A 20,138-nucleotide genomic window follows, 5' to 3' on the forward strand; every position below is an offset into this window, starting at 1 on the left:
TGTCTGTGGTCTGTCGGTCTTTCTCCCGATTATTTGTTTTTAATTTTTGTAAACTCAAATCTGTGTTTGAATTCTCTGTCACTCTTTTGTCTGTGGTCTGTCCGTCTCTGCAGCTGTGTTTGTTTTTAATTCTTGTCAACGGGCGCAATAGCTGGATGGTGTATGTGTTGGACTTTAAATCTGAGGGTCCCAGGTTCGAATCTCGGTGACGGTGCCTGGTGGGTAAAGGGTGGAGATTTTTCCAATCCACCAGGTCAACATATGTGCAGACCTGCTAATACCTGAACCCCCTTCGTGTGTATATGCACACAGAAGATAATACGCACAAGATCCTGTAATCTATATCAGCATTCAGTGGGTTATAGAAACAAGAACATACCCAGCATGCACACCCCTGAAAACGGAGTATGGCTGTCTACAAGGCAGGGTGAATACTAAAACAAAATTGGTCATACACGTAAAATGTTACTTGTCCGAGTGTGTATGTGTGTGTGCCTGAAATCTGATTTAATGACATTGGAAACGAATGATGAGCGCCCACTGGCAGCTGTCAGTCGGCTCTACCCAGGTAGGCAGTCTGTTGTGCAAATGATCCCGTGTTTGTAAAGCGCTTAGAGCTTGGTCTCTGACCGAGGATAGGCGCTATATAAGTATCCATATCAATCAATCAATCAAAACTCTTTGTGTTTTGAATTCTTGTATACTGTTTGTCTTTGAATCTGTCTCCCCACCTCCTTCCCACTCCCCACCCCGCTCGTTGTATTCCATAATACAACACCTGTGGAATGAGCTCTTCTGTACTTTTTCAGTTCAAATTCAATTCAAAAGACAACTGTCTGGTTCAAACTGACATTTTATTTTAGGCTCATTTAATGCTCGACAACAGATAAGTAATAAAATATATATATATAAAAAACGCCAACAAGTAACTATGACAACAAGGCTACAAACATTCATGCAGCTCCGTGTATTCAGTAAAGATAAGGTGTGTGCGCGTGCACGTTTCACACACATATATATATGAACTGAAGCAAAACGAAATGAGGGGTGACTAAATGGAATCGTTGTTTAATTTCACCACCATAGTAAGATAAACAAGTATATATATTCGCATACATTTAAATACACATCCATAGAAATGAGTTTTCAAGTGAAACTGATCAAACCCACTCCAAGTCCACTGAAATTATTAATTATACACGTCTTAAATAATGCAGCAGTTTCTGACATTGTATACTTCTAGATATCAGCATTTTATCATAGAACAACATTTCAGATAATATTATTTCAAAAACCCACCAACAACAAAATATAAACAATAAAAGTTCAAATGGAAGGAAAGCCTTAGACGTTAAAAAACGTACACTTCAATGAGAAAAAAACCAACTTCGAAATATATACTGGTCCATGATTTTTTTTTTTTTTTTTTTTTTTTTTTAAAGATGCGGAACCGATTATGCACATTTCTCACTCCACTCTAGTAACTTACAGAGTGGAGGATAATAAACAGTGACATGCAGAAAAAAAATAAAACAATGGTCACAGTATCATACCTGAATAAAGATGTATATAACATATGTTAAATCCACATATCTCTACAGTGTCTTCATCATCACTGACCACAATGCTCTTGTCAGGACTGACAGCAAATTTTAAATTATAACCATACCTCAAATCAAAAACAAAACAAACAAATAAACAACCCCCCCGCCCCCCCCCCCCAAAAAAAAAAAAAAAACAAACAAAAAAACAAAAACAAAAAACAACAACCCAAAAACAAAAAAAACAAAAAACAACAACAAAAAAACCACACAAAAAAACAACGTTTGTTTCAATTGATAAATGTACTCTTTGTTTTTATGTAAACCAGTCTCCTTTATCAGTTGCAGGTTCTTCCATTTTGGTACTGAGAAAACAAAAGCAAAAACAACAGCAGGTTATTTCTTCACATCAGTTATTGTTCAAAAATGTATTTCCTTGTTTCTCTTGTTTCACGCGCTTCTTTCAGATTCCACGCCCCGTAATTTGTATCGACTGTGAGACAACGAACAGGAACCACCGTGGCAGTGTTGGTTTGGACACTGCATGGATCCAGTGTTCACCGGTGATCATGGTTCGGGGCCCTGTTTCGGCATGGGTGGTGTGTCCTTGGAGAAGGGACGTTACTCCGATTTTCCACACTCCCCGTCCAAGTGTGGATGAGAAAATGACTTCGGTTGGCGAACATTTGGCCCAGCCTTCCTGTGCCGAGATATCCTAGTAGACACAGTGAATGTGAATCACTGTCCCGATGGTCATAAAGGTCATAGGACCTTCGACGTTTTCAACCATACAAGTAAAATGAAGACCATTAAACTAGGACTTCCAGTTCTTTTGAAAAGGTTTTATGCCGACAAATCTAAATTCAGCCAGCATCGCCCAGGTCGTGGTTCGACTAGAAAAACCATTTTCAAGTGTATGCATTATTACAGTATCCTCAAGGCAAAGTTGAAATGTTAAAGTTGAAGGTCCCATATATAGCCTTTTACGGTGATATATGGACAGTGAATTCATTGTCTTTATTTTGTATGTGAATCCATAGTCACTGCATGTCTATGGCTCGGCACAGAAAGGTGTTTTTTTTGGTGTTTTTTTAAAAAAAATAAACAAAATAGGTATTGGTTTTCAACTTTGTTTTATTCATTTTGAATATAAGAACACACACACACACACACACACACACACACTGTACGGCACACAAACACACACATGAAAAACAGCTTCTTTTTTTTTTTTTTTGCATGACACTATATCTACACAGTGCCCTAAAATACATCGAAAATGTGATAATAATGATAATGATGATGAACAACAACAACAACAATAATAATAATAAAATGATGATAATAATAACAAAAATCATCATCATAAAATAAAACAAAATGTTCACCGATTCCTGGTGCGGTCAGACATGGGTGTCAGCGGAGTTGTCCTTGTCTGGACAGTGATCTCCCTTCTCCGGCAACATGGCCGTCATCGTGGCGTCTCCTCCGAGCGGTTCTTCGTTCTCCTTAAACTTCCTGGTCACTCTGGCTGACAGCAAGGCCAGGAGGATGAAGACGAGAGACACTGCCAGGAACAGGACCTGGTATCCGTACAACTTCAGTCGGAAGTCGGCGTTGTCATAGAGAAGACAGGCCCCGCCCCCTGTGCAGCTCTGCTCCCATTGGATGCAGATGCCGTCAATCAATTTCCCGAAACAGATGGGTCCGAGCAGCCAGCCTTGGAGAGAGCAAAGAAACGTCAGTTTGTTTGTTTGTTTTTTTTCCTCTCCATTTTGTTGTTGTTGTGCATTTTACACTGATACAGCGAGAACAATAAAGCGATTCAGATTAGTCATTCGGATGAGACAATAAACCGAGGTCCCGTGTGCAGCATGCACATAGCGCACCTAAAAGAGCCCACGGCAACAAAAGGGTTGTTCCTGGCAAAATTCTGTAGAAAAATCCACTTCGATCGGAAAAACAAATAAAACTGCACGCAGAAAAAAAAAGAAAAAAAAAAAGGGTGGCGCTGTAGTGTAGCGACGGGCTCTCCCCGGGGACAGCAGCCCGAATTTCACACAGAGAATTATGTTGTGATAAAAAGAAATACAAATACTAAATACCAATACAAATACACAGGACGCCTCAGGGTTTGTATTCCAATAAGAGTCACTTGTAATATACAGAAAAAAAAATCAAAGGATTGTGACTGAATCGATAGAAGTGTGGATCTTTAGAACGGTTTTACATTTGACTTTTTTTTTTTGCACAATGGCGCGCGCGCACACACACACACACACACACACACACACACACACACAAAAGGAGGGGGAAAGGAGAGAGAGAGAGACCAGTGCGAGAGACTGAGATGGTGGTTTATTCATATAGGCCACAGTTCCTTTGAAGGGGGGATATACAGTGAAATGCCGAAGTCCTACATTGAAAAAGTCTTCATGATGTAACATATATACTTCTCCTTTTGAGTACTTTATACAAAGTGCGAGCTCCTTGACAGTCTCTTCATTTCTTGATGACTTTCGCATGATAAGTCTAAACAGGCAAGGGTATTGACAGTTTAACTCAGTGGAATCAACTGTTCTCTAAGATCACACAATACTGGGCAACACAGCACAAAGTGAACTTCGTCTTCTTAAGATTGTTGATACATTGGGGAAATCAAATTTTAGATACATGATTTTCGATACCGATAATAATGGGCAAATATTTCAGTAACACCCAATCTAAACCTTGTCGAAGTGTACTTCAAATGTCTACCAAGTCTCACGGCTAACATATAAACTGGCATATTATAAGGTAGATGATAAAGCATTCGATACAAATAAAATCTGTCGCTGTATATTTCTGTCTGAATATGGGAATTCCAATTTTGAAATCCGCAATCAATTAATCTTCTACGAAATACATGAACAAATTCGCTGATATCTCCGACACCTTGGAGAGACAGAGACAGAGACATACAGACAGAGCCAGAGAGACTCACCAGTGAGCGACGCCAGGAAAGAACTGAATCCAAGACCCAGTGCCTTGTCTCTCTCTTCAACGCACCTGTCAAATGATTCAATAAATAAAATAAATGTATAGAGTTGAGTAGATAACTTACCGAATAAACGCAAACAGATGAATGTACTGAATAAACTGAAACAGAGTAAATAAAGATTAATACAAGAATAATTACATATGATTATGATCGACTAACTGAATAAACACAAACCACTGACACTGGGGGAACCACTGACAGAACTGCGCTGAAATTTGTATCCTATGATTAGAAACTGCTTTACCAAATCAAAATGGAGATCTTCACCGCTGATCAAACTACCACAACAACTAAATGTGATGGCGACTGCTGTTGCTGTTGCTCCTGTAAACCGCCTCTGTGCTGTGAGCGACTACCATCCCCGCTCTGCACACCTTTCAGCCCAAAGTTGGGGTGGGTGTTCAGAATCAGGACCAGGATTCGGGGCGTTGTTATATACAGCTTAGCCATTTTTTGGCTTTTTTATGCCCCTTCAGATTTTACTCCTTTTTATTGTTGGCCGGGTCGTTGACTAGCTCAGTCATTTTATCCATCAAAGACGTAGTTCGTTATTGTCAGTAACACGTGTTTATCTATGAGGTTCTTAAAAATATGTATACTCAGTGCACGTTTAATATTATACGTTAATTTGTTCCAATAATTTGTTACGCTGTTACTAAATGTAAACTTTCTAAAGTTTGTTCTGGAATATTTTAAAAATATTTTGTCTGCACTGTTTCTTGTAGTGTCTACCTTTTGGAGTACAAAAGAAAGTATGCTTTGTTTACATCGTCAAACCCATTAAATATTTTGTACGTCTATATCAAGTCCCCTCTTACTCTTCTTGCTTTAAGTGATGGTAGTTTTAAGTACTTTAATCTTTCTTGATATGAATAATCTTTTATACTATAGACCAGCTTTGTTGCTCTTCTTTGAGCCCTTTCTATGGCTTGTGACTGCCTTACTTGCGCTGGGTACCACACAGTGTTTCCATATTCTTGGATAGGTCTAACTAATGTTTTATATAACCGTAAAAAAGTAACCGTATCTATAAACGTACATGCTCTTTTTATTAATCCAATCATTCTGTTCGCTTTGTTGATACTATTTGTTATCTGTTTGTCAAATGATAAAATTTTTGTCAAATGTTACACATAAGTCTTTTTCCTCATCACATTTTAATACTTTTATTTCTTTGTTCGACGGGCGCAATAACCAAATGGACTTTCATTCTGAGGTTCCAGGGTTCGAATCACGGTGACGGCGCCTGGTGGGTAAAGGGTGGAGATTTTTACGATCTCCCAGGTCAATATATGTGCAGACCTGCTAGTGTCTGAACCCCCTTCGCAAGCAGAAGATCAAATGTGCACGTTAAAGATCCTATAATCCATGTCAGCGTTCGGTGGGTTATGGAAACAAGAACATACCCAGCATGCACACCCCCGGAAGCGGAGTATGGCTGCCTACATGGCGGGTTAAAAACGGTCATACACGTAAAAGCCCACTCGTGTATATACGAGTGAACGTGGGAGTTGCGGCCCACGACCGCAGAAGAAGAAGAAGATTTCTTTGTTCACTGGGTACTTTACCCTTTGTCGCGGAAAGCCCTTTCCCTTTCTTTTACCACGCAGGGCTGGCTGGGCTGAGTGAAAAAACAAAACCACAAACGGAAGCTGAAGCAAAGGACAATGATATAAGACACCGCGTCTTGCTCTCACCTGGTTTTTCAACGACACATCGACATCTCGTGCAGGAGTTGCTGGCCCATGCTTTCTCCAAATCCCGTGCTTTCTCGCACGTTGCTTTACGAGAAAGCTTGGGATCTCGACAGAGTGTGGTCGTTCCCCTGCCACGCTTTCTCTCGTTTGCAAGAAAGGCTGCGGGATGGGTCGGGTGGGGTGCGTACGCGCGCACACACACACGCACGCACACTCGCACACACACACACACACAACCAGGTCTGCATGATACTGGTGTGTTTTGTTTTACATTTACTGTTCCTGCTTGACCTTACCTCAGGTAGACGATCATGTGTGGGATGATGGCAAAAGTGCTGAACAGAGACTTGACAGCAATGACGAGGATGAACGGGTAGAACATGGCGCAGCTGTAATCACACATGCCCGCTTCGGCTGTTCCGTCCTGGATGCACGTGCAGTTGACGTAATTCTGGCAGGAAAAGGGTCAAGGTTAAACGAATCAAGGTGAAACATAACAAGGTTAAATATAATTATCAAGGTGGAACTAATGAAAGTTTAACACACCAACGCGAAATACATCGGGACCAAACAAATGAAAGGTCACACACATTAAAGTTTTAATTAAACCATGTATATTAAGATGGTATAAAAGGAAAGCAATTTATTTCTCTGAATTTTTTTTCTGTCAATGCCAAATTTGGAACGAACATAGAGAAAAACAATTCTTTCCATTCATAACAACTATTATAGGTTGTAAGTCATCTGGACCAGACCGTACTTCCGGATCGTGAACGTATTCTTCCGTTTTGTCTCAAGTTCATTTCGTTTAGCCTCCGGATCAACAAGATTTTCTGGGGAAATTTCCGGCTCGTTGCTTGTTGATCTTTGTGTTGCCTTTTCTTGTCCACAGTTAAAAGACATTCCGGGCAGAACACATTGATCTACGTCGTCGATGTGTTTATTGCATACGGATATAAAAAAGATTGAAACAGGGTACTGGGTTTAACTAGAATGATTCATTGCATATGCTGACAATTCTAGTGGATGGCATTTTTTCTGGGTCAGCTATCTTGCCTGAAACGGCGGTCACTGTTAATGTTTATCAAAGCCGGAAAGCCATGATTAAAACAGTAGAAGTTTTGAACTTTGATCTTGATGTGGATGAAGGCGCCTGCTCCGCCGGGTTTACCGTGATTTGACGAAAGACCTGCACTTGTCCGGAGTTAATGTCGTGTCCATATGTGACAGGATCCTACTTGATAATGATAATTATGATGATAATAATGATAATGATGATAACAACAACAATAGTGATAATAATAATATCAACAATACTACTACTACTACTTTATATAGAACCTTGACATGTAAAACATGCTCAACATGCAATCAAACACACACACACACACACACACACACACACACACACACACACACACACACACACATACACACACACACACACACACACACACACACACACACACACAACACACATACAAAATGCATGTATAACCCTGCACACACTTAAACACTTATTTACGTTCGTAGACACACAAAACCATCACACACTACACAACACTCGTTATACATGTCAAGTACTACAATGAATAAACAACAATAAACAACAAACAACAACAAAACAAAACAAACAAACAAACAAAAAAACAACAACAAAAAAACAGCAAAACAAATTACAACACTCAAAACCACTCTCAACATAACAAGATCTGTCCCTGTGATGGTCAACAATCAGCAAACCAGACTCTCAATACATGGGCAGTGCAGTGACTGAACATACTCTCACCAACGGGCAGTGCAGTGACTGAACACACTCTCTCACCCCACGGGCAGTGCAGTGACTGAACATACTCTCACCCACGGGCAGTGCAGTGACTGAACACACTCTCTCACCCCACGGGCAGTGCATGACTGAACACACACTCTCACCCCACGGGCAGTGCATGACTGAACACACACCCTCACCCCACGGGCAGTGCAGTGACTGAACACACTCTCTCACCCCACGGGCAGTGCATGACTGAACACACACCCTCACCCCACGGGCAGTGCAGTGAGTGAACACACTCTCTCACCCCACAGGCAGTGCAGCGACTGAACACACTCTCTCACCCCACGGGCAGTGCATGACTGAACACAGACTCCCACCCCACGGGCAGTGCAGTGACTGAACACACTCTCTCACCCCACGGGCAGGGCAGTGACTGAACACACTCACCCCACGGGCAGTGCATGACTGAACACAGACTCTCACCCCACGGGCAGTGCAGTGACTGAACACACACCCTCACCCCACGGGCAGTGCAGTGACTGAACACACTCTCTCACCCCACGGGCAGTGCATGACTGAACACAGACTCTCACCCCACGGGCAGTGTAGTGACTGAACACACTCTCTCACCCCACGGGCAGTGCAGTGACTGAACACACTCTCTCACCCCACGGGCAGTGCAGTGACTGAACACACACCCTCACCCCAGGGGCAGTGCAGTGACTGAACACACACCCTCACCCCACGGGCAGTACTGTGACTGAACACACACTCTCACCCCACGGGCAGTACTGTGACTGAACACACACTCTCACCCCACGGGCAGTGCAGTGACTGAACACACACCCTCACCCCACGGGCAGTACTGTGACTGAACACACACTCTCACCCCACGGGCAGTACTGTGACTGAACACACACTCTCACCCCACGGGCAGTGCTGTGACTGAACACACACCCTCACCCCACGGGCAGTACTGTGACTGAACACACACTCTCACCCCACGGGCAGTACTGTGACTGAACACACTCTCTCACCCCACGGGCAGTACTGTGACTGAACACACACTCTCACCCCACGGGCAGTACTGTGACTGAACACACACTCTCACCCCACGGGCAGTACTGTGACTGAACACACTCTCTCACCCCACGGGCAGTACTGTGACTGAACACACACCCTCACCCCACGGGCAGTACTGTGACTGAACACACACTCTCACCCCACGGGCAGTGCATGACTGAACACACACTCTCACCCCACGGGCAGTACTGTGACTGAACACACTCTCTCACCCCACGGGCAGTGCATGACTGAACACACACTCTCACCCCACGGGCAGTGCTGTTACAGCCGGCGTGACAGGGGGAGAAGAAGGTCCTGCCATCATCTCCACACACGGGGAAGAACTCTCCGTCGTCACACACACAGCTGTCCGCACAGCCCTGCAGGCTAGTTTCCCCTGTTGCACGAGGCCTGTCGGCAAGACACACAACGCTATGGTTCTACACACTCTCTCTTTTTCTTTTCTTCCCTTTTTTCTGTTCTGCTCTGTCTTCCACGCCATTTCAGTGGCGCTATCCCTACGTCATCCACCTCTCCCGCCCTATCCTCCCCAACACCCAGGTTTGTTCTCCCACAGCCTTCAAGGGGCTGATAATATTAGATAGCCTTCAGGCCACACACCTGAGCTGTTGCGGAGTCATGTCGGTGGTGTACAGTGGGGTCTGTTTTTGATTCAGCACACCAAGCACATCAACTATTCAACATCCTACTGAAGACAGTAATTGCTTGGTCACCCTGGTTGCACTTTTTTGTTCTGTTGCAGCAACACATGCACACACAGAGAAATGTTTAATTCACATCTTTGCCCTTACAGGTAAGAGCGGCCCACCATTACTTCAAAAAGCGTTCTTACACCACACACGAATTCTGAAGGATGGTGGCGATTATTAGGTACACCATCACTGGACAAATAAAAGTTTGTGTGTGTGTGTGTGTGTGTGTGTGTGTGTGTGTGTGTGTGTGTGTGTGTGTGTGTGTGTGTGGTGTGTGTCTGTGTGTGTTTTGCTGCTATATCATCTGCGCCATTTCAGTTGCCTTTCTCTCACGCCCTTCATCCTGATTTCCCCTACACAGCCACTCTCGGGTTCGTCTGCCAAAGTTCCCGTACCAGTAGTCCACAGGGAACTGTCGATGCTAAGTCACCCCAAGACCACAAATTAGAAGAGGTTCTGCATTCGATGGTGTCGAGTGATTACCATTCTGACACCACCAGCGAAGCGTTCTGCTGACGACAATGATCGCTATGTTGCTGACCCAGACAGAACGAGTGTCCCTGTGGACATACCCCAGCAGCGACAGTCCCGCTCAATATGTCCCACACCATACACCTGGACAGGAACTCACAACACACACCGGTCAATATGTTCCACACCATACACCTGGACAGGAACTCACGACACACACCGGTCAATATGCCTCACACCATACACCTGGACAGGAACTCACGACACACACCGGTCAATATGCCTCACACCATACACCTGGACAGGAACTCACGACACACACCGGTCAATGTGCCTCACACTATACACCTGGACAGGAACTCACGACACACACCGGTCAATATGCCTCACACCATACACCTGGACAGGAACTCACGACACACCGGTCATTATGCCTCACACCATACACCTGGACAGGAACTCACGACACACACCGGTCAATATGTTCCACACCATACACCTGGACAGGAACTCACGACACACCGGTCAATATGCCCCACACCATACACCTGGACAGGAACTCACGACACACACCTGTCAATATGCCCCACACCATACACCTGGACAGGAACTCACAACACACACCGGTCAATATGCCCCACACTATACACCTGGACAGGAACTCACGACACACACCGGTCAATATGCCCCACACCATACACCTGGACAGGAACTCACGACACACACCGGTCAATATGCCCCACACCATACACCTGGACAGGAACTCACGACACACACCGGTCAATATGCCCCACACCATACACCTGGACAGGAATTCACGAAACACACCGGTCAATCTGCCCATCAAACACCTGGACAGGGGTTGAGTGATGGGAGCAAGGGGTGGGGGTGGGGTTGCTCTGGGCGTAATCATTTTTGTACAATCATGCCATGGATAAATTTGGGGGTAGGATTATCTGAACACCATGTGCAATACAATAGTTTTGCGATGTTCACGTGCTTTCATCTGTTACTTTTCTTTCCTTCTCAGCTTTCTGTTTCTGTGAAAGGTTCGCTCCTTTCTCTGTTACCTCCTTTAGCTGTTTCATTGTTTGCTCCTGTTTGATGTTTGACTCTTCTAAATGAAAGAACGCATCAGGAAAAATGTCTATTGTCACCACCACCACCACCACCATTGTCACCACCACCACCATTGTCACCACCACCACCACCACCACCACCACCACCACCATTGTCACCACCACCACCACCACCACCACCACCACCACCACCATTGTCACCACCACCACCACCACCACCATTGTCACCACCACCACCACCACCACCACCATTGTCACCACAGACACCAACACCACCATCACAACCACCACCATAGTCACCACCACCACCATCACCACCACCACCACCATTGTCACCACCACCACCACCACCACCACCACCACTACCATTGCTGTAAACACCACCACCACCACTACCATTGTCACCACCACCACCACCACCACCATCGTCACCAACACCACCATCACAACCACCACCAACACCATCACTACCACAATTGTCACCAACACCACCAACACCACTACCACCATTGTCACCACCACCACCACCACCACCACCGTCGTCACCACCACCACGACCACCAGAAGTGCAGGTCACAGTGCAGACAGACCCCGGACTGTTGTGGACCAGGGGCTGCGGACAGTGGCAGAGAATGAGCAGGCCGGTGAGGAGGCCAGACACGACCAGCATGGCCACGATGATGTGCAGACTGGCCAGGGGCCCCGCCCTCCTCCGCCTGGTCACGTAGCCCCCCAGGAAGGTGCCCAGACAGCTCGTGCCCAGCGTCACGCCCGCTAAACGGGCACAGCGTCACAACGTTACATGGACACGATGCCCAGCGTCACGCCCGCTACACGGGCACAGCGTCACAACGTTACATGGACACGATGCCCAGCGTCACGCCCGTTACACAGACACAGCGTCACAACGTTACATGGACACGATGCCCAGCGTCACCCCTGCTACACAGACACAGCGTCACAACGTTACGCAGACACAGCGTCACAACGTTACACGGACACAATGCCCAGCGTCACGCCCGCTACACAGACACAGCGTCACGCCGGCTACACGGACACAGCGTCACAAGGTTACATGAACACAATGCCCAGCGTCACCCCTGCTACACAGACACAGCGTCACAACGTTACATGGACACAATGCCCAGCGTCACGCCCGCTACACAGACACAGCGTCACAACGTTACATGGACACGATACCCAGCGTCACCCCTGCTACACAGACACAGCGTCACAACGTTACGCAAACACAGCGTCACAACGTTACACGGACACAATGCCCAGCGTCACGCCCTCTACACAGACACAGCGTCACAACGTTACATGGACACAATGCCCAGCGTCACCCCCGCTACACAGACACAGCGTCACAACGTTACATGGACACGATGCCCAGCGTCACGCCCGCTACACGGGCACAGCGTCACAACGTTACATGGACACAATGCCCAGCGTCACGCCCGCTACACGGGCACAGCGTCACAACGTTACATGGACACGATGCCCAGCGTCACCCCCGCTACACAGACACAGCGTCACAACGTTACACAGACACAGCGTCACAACGTTACACGGACACAATGCCCAGCGTCTCCCCGGTTACACAGACACAGCGTCACGCCGGCTACACGGACACAGCGTCACAAGGTTACATGAACACAATGCCCAGCGTCACGCCCGCTACACGGACACAGCGTCACAACGTTACATGGACACAATGCCCAGCGTCACCCCTGCTACACAGACACAGCGTCACAACGTTACATGGACACAATGCCCAGCGTCACGCCCGCTACACAGACACAGCGTCACGCCCGCTACACAGACACAGCGTCACAACGTTACATGGACACGATACCCAGCGTCACGCCCGCTACACAGACACAGCGTCACAACGTTACATGGACACAATGCCCAGCGTCACGCCCGCTACACAGACACAGCGTCACGCCCGCTACACAGACACAGCGTCACAACGTTACATGGACACGATACCCAGCGTCACGCCCGCTAGACGGACACAGCGTCACAACGTTACATGGACACAGCGTCACAACAACTACGTGGACACAGCATCACAAAAGCTACACGGACACACTACACCAGTTAGCCGCCTATTCGTACCCCCGTTGGTTTTTACCCCCGGGTCAGATCTGGTGTTTCCCAAATGAACCTCGGGGCCTATGTACACTGGACTGTGTTCGTGTGTGCTTGTGCGTTTTTATTATGAATGTGCATGCTTGTTTTTGTATGTGTGTGCGTGCTAGTGTTTGTATGTGATATGTAAGTACCCCCCCTCTCTCTCTCTATGTATATATATATCTATGTATGTATATATGTATAGATTGATAGATATTCACCTATCTATTGATACACACAGACACAGACACAGACAGACAGACAAACACACACACACACACACACACACACACACACACACACACACACACACACACACACACACACACACACACACGCACACACACACACACACACGCACCTACCCACACACACACACACACACACACACACACACACACACATACCCAAAGCCATGTTGGCTTTCCAGGCAGGGAAGGAGAACTGGTTCTCAATGTACTTGGGAGTGAAGGACATGCCTCCAGCCACACAGAACACAAAGGCACACGAAGAAAGCACTGTGCACATGTACACTGGGTTCGTCAACAGTCGTAACATGGCGCTGAGGAATTCTGCCAACAAGTTATACAGCATGTTATCAATAGTAATGATAATTAATATGATAATCATAATATGATAATGATAATAATAATGATAACAATAATAATGATGAAAATATTAATTATGATACTACTACTACTACTACTACTACCACTACTAATAACAACGACAGGCTTGACTGCTGTAATTCTTTGCTCGCTGGATGCCTCAACTACTTGTTATCCAGACTTCAGAGAATCCAAAACCATACTGCACGGCTCATCTTCCGTTCTCACCAATCTGCTCATATCACTCCTCTCCTTCATTCCCTCCACTGGTTAGCTGTTGAGAAAAGAATAGAGTGCAAACTCTCTCTCTCCTGTGCTACAAATTTATGACTGGCATGTCTCGTTCTTACTTTTCTGAGCTTCTGCATTACTGATCTCCATCTCGCCAGCTCCGGTCATCAGGTGATGACCGTCTCTTAGAAATGTCCTCCTACAGAACCAGATCATATGGAAAACGCACTTTCTCTGTCCAGGCTTCCTCCGCATGGAACTCACTCCCGTTTCCTGTCCGTCATGCTGTTTCTTACCCTTCTTTCAAAACCTCTTTGAAAACTCATTTACTTCTAGCCATTCAAATCAGTAAAAAATAAAATAAAAAACAACAACAACAACAAAAAACAAAACAAAACAAACAAAAAACAACAACAACAAACAAACAAACAACAACAAAACGAGGAGAAATCGTAACAGCAATTCGTCATGCAATTCATGTTTTGACCATCCGTGGTACAAAGATTAACTTTTGTTGGATCCCTTCTCACGAAGGAACTGTGGGAAATGAGCGGGTGGATCGTTGTGCGAAAAAAGGCGCAATGAACATTTCCAATGCGTATTCCATATTCATTACCAGAAGGATATTTTCTACTGGAAGAAACTTGCTGGAACCATATAACTAATAAACTAAAACAGGAGTCTGACCCTGACGGAGAAAATACTGACAATAGCTCGTGCAAATTTGATCGCATGTTTTCTTTTAAAACAAAATGACATCACAGTAGCAGAACGCTCACCAGTCTTATTTACATACTACGACTGGATGCCATAAAAACAAAATATACTTCTAATGCGACTTGCATTAGGGGAAATGCAATTACACTCGTGCATATCATCCATTAAAAAAACACCACATATTTACCTATGTCATTTACAAAATCTGCAGTTCCATCTGCTTCCATTAGAAATGTATTATAAGATAATCAACATGTGTTTGAAATAGTTCAGAGTTAAATTTAGAGCCCAATTGGCTCTTTGTTGCAATTCTACTGATTGACTAATTAGTTTGTTTTATTTCGTTCATATTCTTCTTTTTTTCTTTTTTTCACTTCTTTCTTTTTCTTCTTTATTTTTTTTTCTTAAAATGCATGGGTGGGGTGGGGAAGATGTTGGATTTGCGTCTAAAATGACAAATGTGGATGTACGTTAAGCAAAAGAACGAACGAATAGGCACACACAGACACACAGACAAACAGACACACACGCACACACACACACACACACACTCACACACACACACACACACACACACACACACACACACACACACACACACACAAACCACGACCACCATCACCACCACTACAAACTATCCCACCCCACAACACACACACACACACACACACACACACACACACACACACACACACACACACACACACACACACACACACACACACACGCACACACACACACCTTTTACAAACTGGGACATCTTTCGAGGGACGTTCACACGTTCCGTCAGCGAGAGTGCAGGCTCTTTGATCCGCTTGCCTCCCTTCAATCGGCGCGGGAAGCAGAAGAGAGGCAGGGCCACGAGCAGGGAGATGCAGCCAAAGGTGATGTACCCCAGCCACCACGCGCCGATCCACCCCGGGTGGCGATAGTGCAGGTTGGTGTCTGTCACCAGCAATGTGATGATGATAATGATGATGATACTGATAATAATGGATACTTGTTCAGCGCTTTCCTCCTTGAAGGGAGCTCAAAGCCCTTTACAATAAACATCACACACACACAGAGTAATTTACAAAAGGTAGGAGAACAAAATAATGAATTGACGCACAAAAGCATAAAACAGATTCAAAGACTACGCCTATAACATTTCTTAATCACACACACACACACACACACACACACACACACACACACACACACACACACACACACACACACACACACACACACACACAGAAATACAGCCAAGGCTGGCGAAATTTGTTCATGAATGTTTCTCTTCTTAATATGCTCATGTTTATGTTTCATTGTGTCTTATAAACTTTAAGGTTTTATGACAATAAAAAGTATTCTATTCTATTCTATTCACATACACACACACACACACACACACACACACACACACACACACACACACACACACACACACACACACACACACACACACACACGTGATCATACTGAGATTCTGGTGATCTTTCTTCCGTCATTAATTTAGAGGATGTGGGTTTGTAGTCGTGTTGTGCTGGGTTGTGCTGGGTTGTGCTGTGTTGTGTTGCGTTGGTGTGGCGTGGTGTGGCGTAGTGTTATGTTATGGTGTGTGGTGTTGTGTTGTGTTGTGCTGGGTTGTGTTGTGTTGGTGTGGTGTGGTGTGGCGTAGTGTTGTGTTGTGTAGTGTTGTGTTGTGCTGGGTTGTGTTGTGTTGGTGTGGTGTGGTGTGGCGTAGTGTTGTGTTGTGGTGTGTGGTGTTGTGTTGTGTTGGTGTGGTGTGGTGTGGCGTAGTGTTGTGTTGTGTTGTGCTGTGTTGTGTTGTGTTGTGTTGGTGTGGTGTGGTGTAGCGTAGTGTTGTGTTGTGTTGTGTTGTGTTGGTGTGGTGTGGTGTGGCGTAGTGTTGTGTTGTGTTGTGTTGTGTTGTGTTGGGTTGTGTTGTGTTGGTGTGGTGTGGCGTAGTGTTGTGTTGTGTTGTGTTGTGTTGTGTTGTGTTGTGTTGTGTTGGTGTGGTGTGGTGTGGCGTAGTGTTGTGTTGTGCTGTGCTGTGTTGTGTTGTGTTGGTGTGGTGTGGCGTGGTGTAGTGTTGCGTTGTGGTGTGGTTGTGTTGTGATGAATTGTGTCGTGTAGTGTAGTGCAGTGTTATGTAGTGTCATGCCGTGTAAAGAAGGTTTGAGTCCAACAATATCGTCATCATCATATCTATCACCATCACCACCACCACCATTATTAGTATAATTATTATTGTTATTGTTATTATTATCATACTATCACCATCATCATTATTATTATTATTATTATTATTATTATTATTATTATTAGTGGTAGTATGTTCTGAAGCAGTCTCTAAAGCTTTTTTCCCGTAGTTTCTGTTGGCTGTTGTGTGACACACAGACCTGGCTCAAGCAGGCTGGGGAATTGTCCAGGAGAGTTTCCTCTGAAAAATCTGCCGAGGTCCAGGGGCTGCCCTACGCCCCTGGTGGTGGTACAGGGGCAACTGATGATTTTTTAAGAGGTTTCTTTTTGTTTTCTCCGCTGGAATCCCCCACCCCACCCCCCCCCCCCTCAGAAAACAACTGCTCTTCCACTGAAAATAGCCGATCCACTGAGAGTTTCCCAGCCTGCCATTATCATGATGCCAGTCATTCTGGTAGTACTGTTTTGGTTTGGTTACGTGTGTTGCAATATGAAGATACTACCAGTTTTCCTTTTGTGGCTACATTTTCCCAATTTCAAATCCATTGCAGTACTTCCAGTAGCTTGTGAAAATGATATCAGGTGACGATATTTCTTGTGGATGTTAAACAACAACAACAACAACAAAACACTATTGTTTCGCATGAATTTGGACCGGAAGTAAGAAAATGGACGAATTTCAATTCAGAAGACCTGTCATACTGTATGATAATCCACGTGGTCAGAACTACCGGAAGACGAAAACGAACAAACAAAACACTCTGAACAAAACAAAACAATACACATCACTGTCAACACAAACACACACACACACACAAAGAAGAGTGGGGTCACCTTCCAAAGTGACGTACATCCGAGTGAAGAGACCTCCCAGGGCATAGGCCACAGCAGGTCCCATGATGGCCACGGCTATGATGATGCCTGTAGGAATGTGGACAGCATGACAGGTAGGACTCATGGGGCACACTACTGATCAGACACTATGACATCATAGCTTCTCAGTGACATTTTAAAAGTATCTTCAGAATTGATTATCTCCCTAAGAGTGTGTGTGTGTGTGTGTGTGTGTGTGTGTGGGTGTGCGTGCGTGCGCGCGTATGCGTGTGTGTGTTTGTGTGTTGTCTGTGTGTGTTTGCCAGTGGATAATACTTTTGTTGCCATGGTTTTTGTTGTTGTTTTTGTTTTTTCAGTGCACCAGGTGCGTGCTGCACACGGGACCTCGGTTTATCGTCTCACCCGGGTGACTTGACGCTCACTTTCAGTATTTCCCAGTTGATGTCCCAGTCTAACCAGGGACAAAGGGCGAGAACGGGATTCGAACCCACACCCGCACGCACGGACGCTGTTCTGGCATACATCAGCGTCTTAACCATTCAGCCACCTTGCTCACAGACCGGACGGGGCCCAAGGCAGGGCGTGGACTGACCCATGTAGAATCCGGTGCTGACTGCGGGCACGTTGGAGTCCACGTAGTAGGAGGTCAAGGAGGAGCGTGGTGTCTTGGCCACCCCCTGCAGGACCATGCCGACCACGATCAGCGCCAGGGATGTTCCCGCGTGGGCACGTGCAGCATGCACCGGGCCCTCCCCCTGCAACTCCCCGGGCCCTGAGGGACAGAGTGGTGGTGGTGTTAGAGTAGTGGTGGTGGTGTTGGTGGTGTTAGTGGTGGTGTTAGAGTGATGGTGTTAGAGTGGTGTTGGTGGTGTTAGAGTGGTGGTGTTAGAGTGGTGTTGGTGGTGTGAGAGTGGTGGTGTTAGAGTGGTGTTGGTGGTGTGAGAGTGGTGGTGTTAGAGTGGTGTTGGTGGTGTGAGAGTGGTGGTGTTAGAGTGGTGTTGGTGGTGTGAGAGTGGTGTTGGTGGTGTTAGAGTGGTGGTGGTGGTGTTAGAGTGGTGGTGGTGGTGATGTTAAGAGGGGTGGTGGTGGTGTTAGAGTGGTGGTGGTGGTGGTGGTGGTGATGATGTTAGAGTGGTGGTGTTGGTGGTGTTAGAGTGGTGGTGTTAGAGTAGTGGTGGTTGTGTTAGAGTGGTGGTGGTGGTGGTGTTATAGTGGTGGTGGTGATGATGTTAGAGTGGTGGCGGTGGTGGTGATGATGTTAGAGTGGTGGCGGTGGTGGTGATGATGTTAGAGTGGTGGTGTTGGTGGTGTTAGAGTGGTGGTGTTAGAGTAGTGGTGGTGGTGTTATAGTGGTGGTGGTGATGATGTTAGAGTGGTGGTGGTGATGATGTTAGAGTGGTGGCGGTGGTGGTGATGATGTTAGAGTGGTGGTGGTGATGATGTTAGAGTGGTGGCGGTGGTGGTGATGATGTTAGAGTGGTGGCGGTGGTGGTGATGATGTTAGAGTGGTGGTGTTGGTGGTGTTAGAGTGGTGGTGTTAGAGTAGTGGTGGTGGTGTTATAGTGGTGGTGGTGATGATGTTAGAGTGGTGGTGGTGATGATGTTAGAGTGGTGGCGGTGGTGGTGATGATGTTAGAGTGGTGGCGGTGCTGGTGATGATGTTATAGTGGTGGTGGTGGTACTGTAACCATGTCGTTGTTGTTGTTGTTGTTGCTGCTGCTGCTGCTGCTGATGGTGATGATGATAATGATGATGTCAGATGACGATGACGACGATGATGACCATGATGATGGTGACGATGATGGCAGAGAAACACACGGAGACAGACAGTAGGTACACTCACCGTCCACTTCAACGTCACAACCCAATGACGTGTGGTTGACGCCATCACACAGCTGACCTTCAAAACGCCCTGAGGGTTTGGCTGACGTCATACTGCTGACGTTTCCGGCGCCGTTCCAAGACGCAGGGCTTGGAGCACCGAACAGAAACTGGGGCAAAGCGCAAACGATGCCGGAAAGCCCGAACAGGATTGTGAAGTA

General features: G+C 45.9%; 1 protein-coding gene across 2 annotated transcripts in view; it reads right to left on the bottom strand.

Annotated features, from left to right (window-relative positions):
- Positions 1-2,879: 2,879 nt before the first annotated feature.
- Positions 2,880-20,138, bottom strand: part of LOC143301398 (solute carrier organic anion transporter family member 2A1-like) — a 21,087-nt gene continuing 3,828 nt past the window's right edge. For both annotated transcript variants that reach the window (XM_076615647.1, XM_076615648.1), the window contains 10 exons: positions 19,940-20,138; positions 18,689-18,868; positions 18,097-18,183; positions 15,817-16,020; positions 13,927-14,091; positions 11,971-12,154; positions 9,384-9,528; positions 6,575-6,729; positions 4,525-4,589; positions 2,880-3,261 (listed from right to left, as the gene is read on the bottom strand). The exon at positions 19,940-20,138 is cut by the window's right edge and continues 24 nt beyond it. In XM_076615647.1, the coding sequence (XP_076471762.1) occupies positions 2,945-3,261; positions 4,525-4,589; positions 6,575-6,729; positions 9,384-9,528; positions 11,971-12,154; positions 13,927-14,091; positions 15,817-16,020; positions 18,097-18,183; positions 18,689-18,868; positions 19,940-20,138 (1,701 nt within the window). In that variant the 3' untranslated portion in view covers positions 2,880-2,944. The remainder of the gene's footprint in view (positions 3,262-4,524; positions 4,590-6,574; positions 6,730-9,383; positions 9,529-11,970; positions 12,155-13,926; positions 14,092-15,816; positions 16,021-18,096; positions 18,184-18,688; positions 18,869-19,939) is intronic.

Source organism: Babylonia areolata, chromosome 27, assembly GCF_041734735.1.
Source record: "Babylonia areolata isolate BAREFJ2019XMU chromosome 27, ASM4173473v1, whole genome shotgun sequence".
NCBI lineage: Eukaryota > Metazoa > Mollusca > Gastropoda > Neogastropoda > Buccinidae > Babylonia > Babylonia areolata.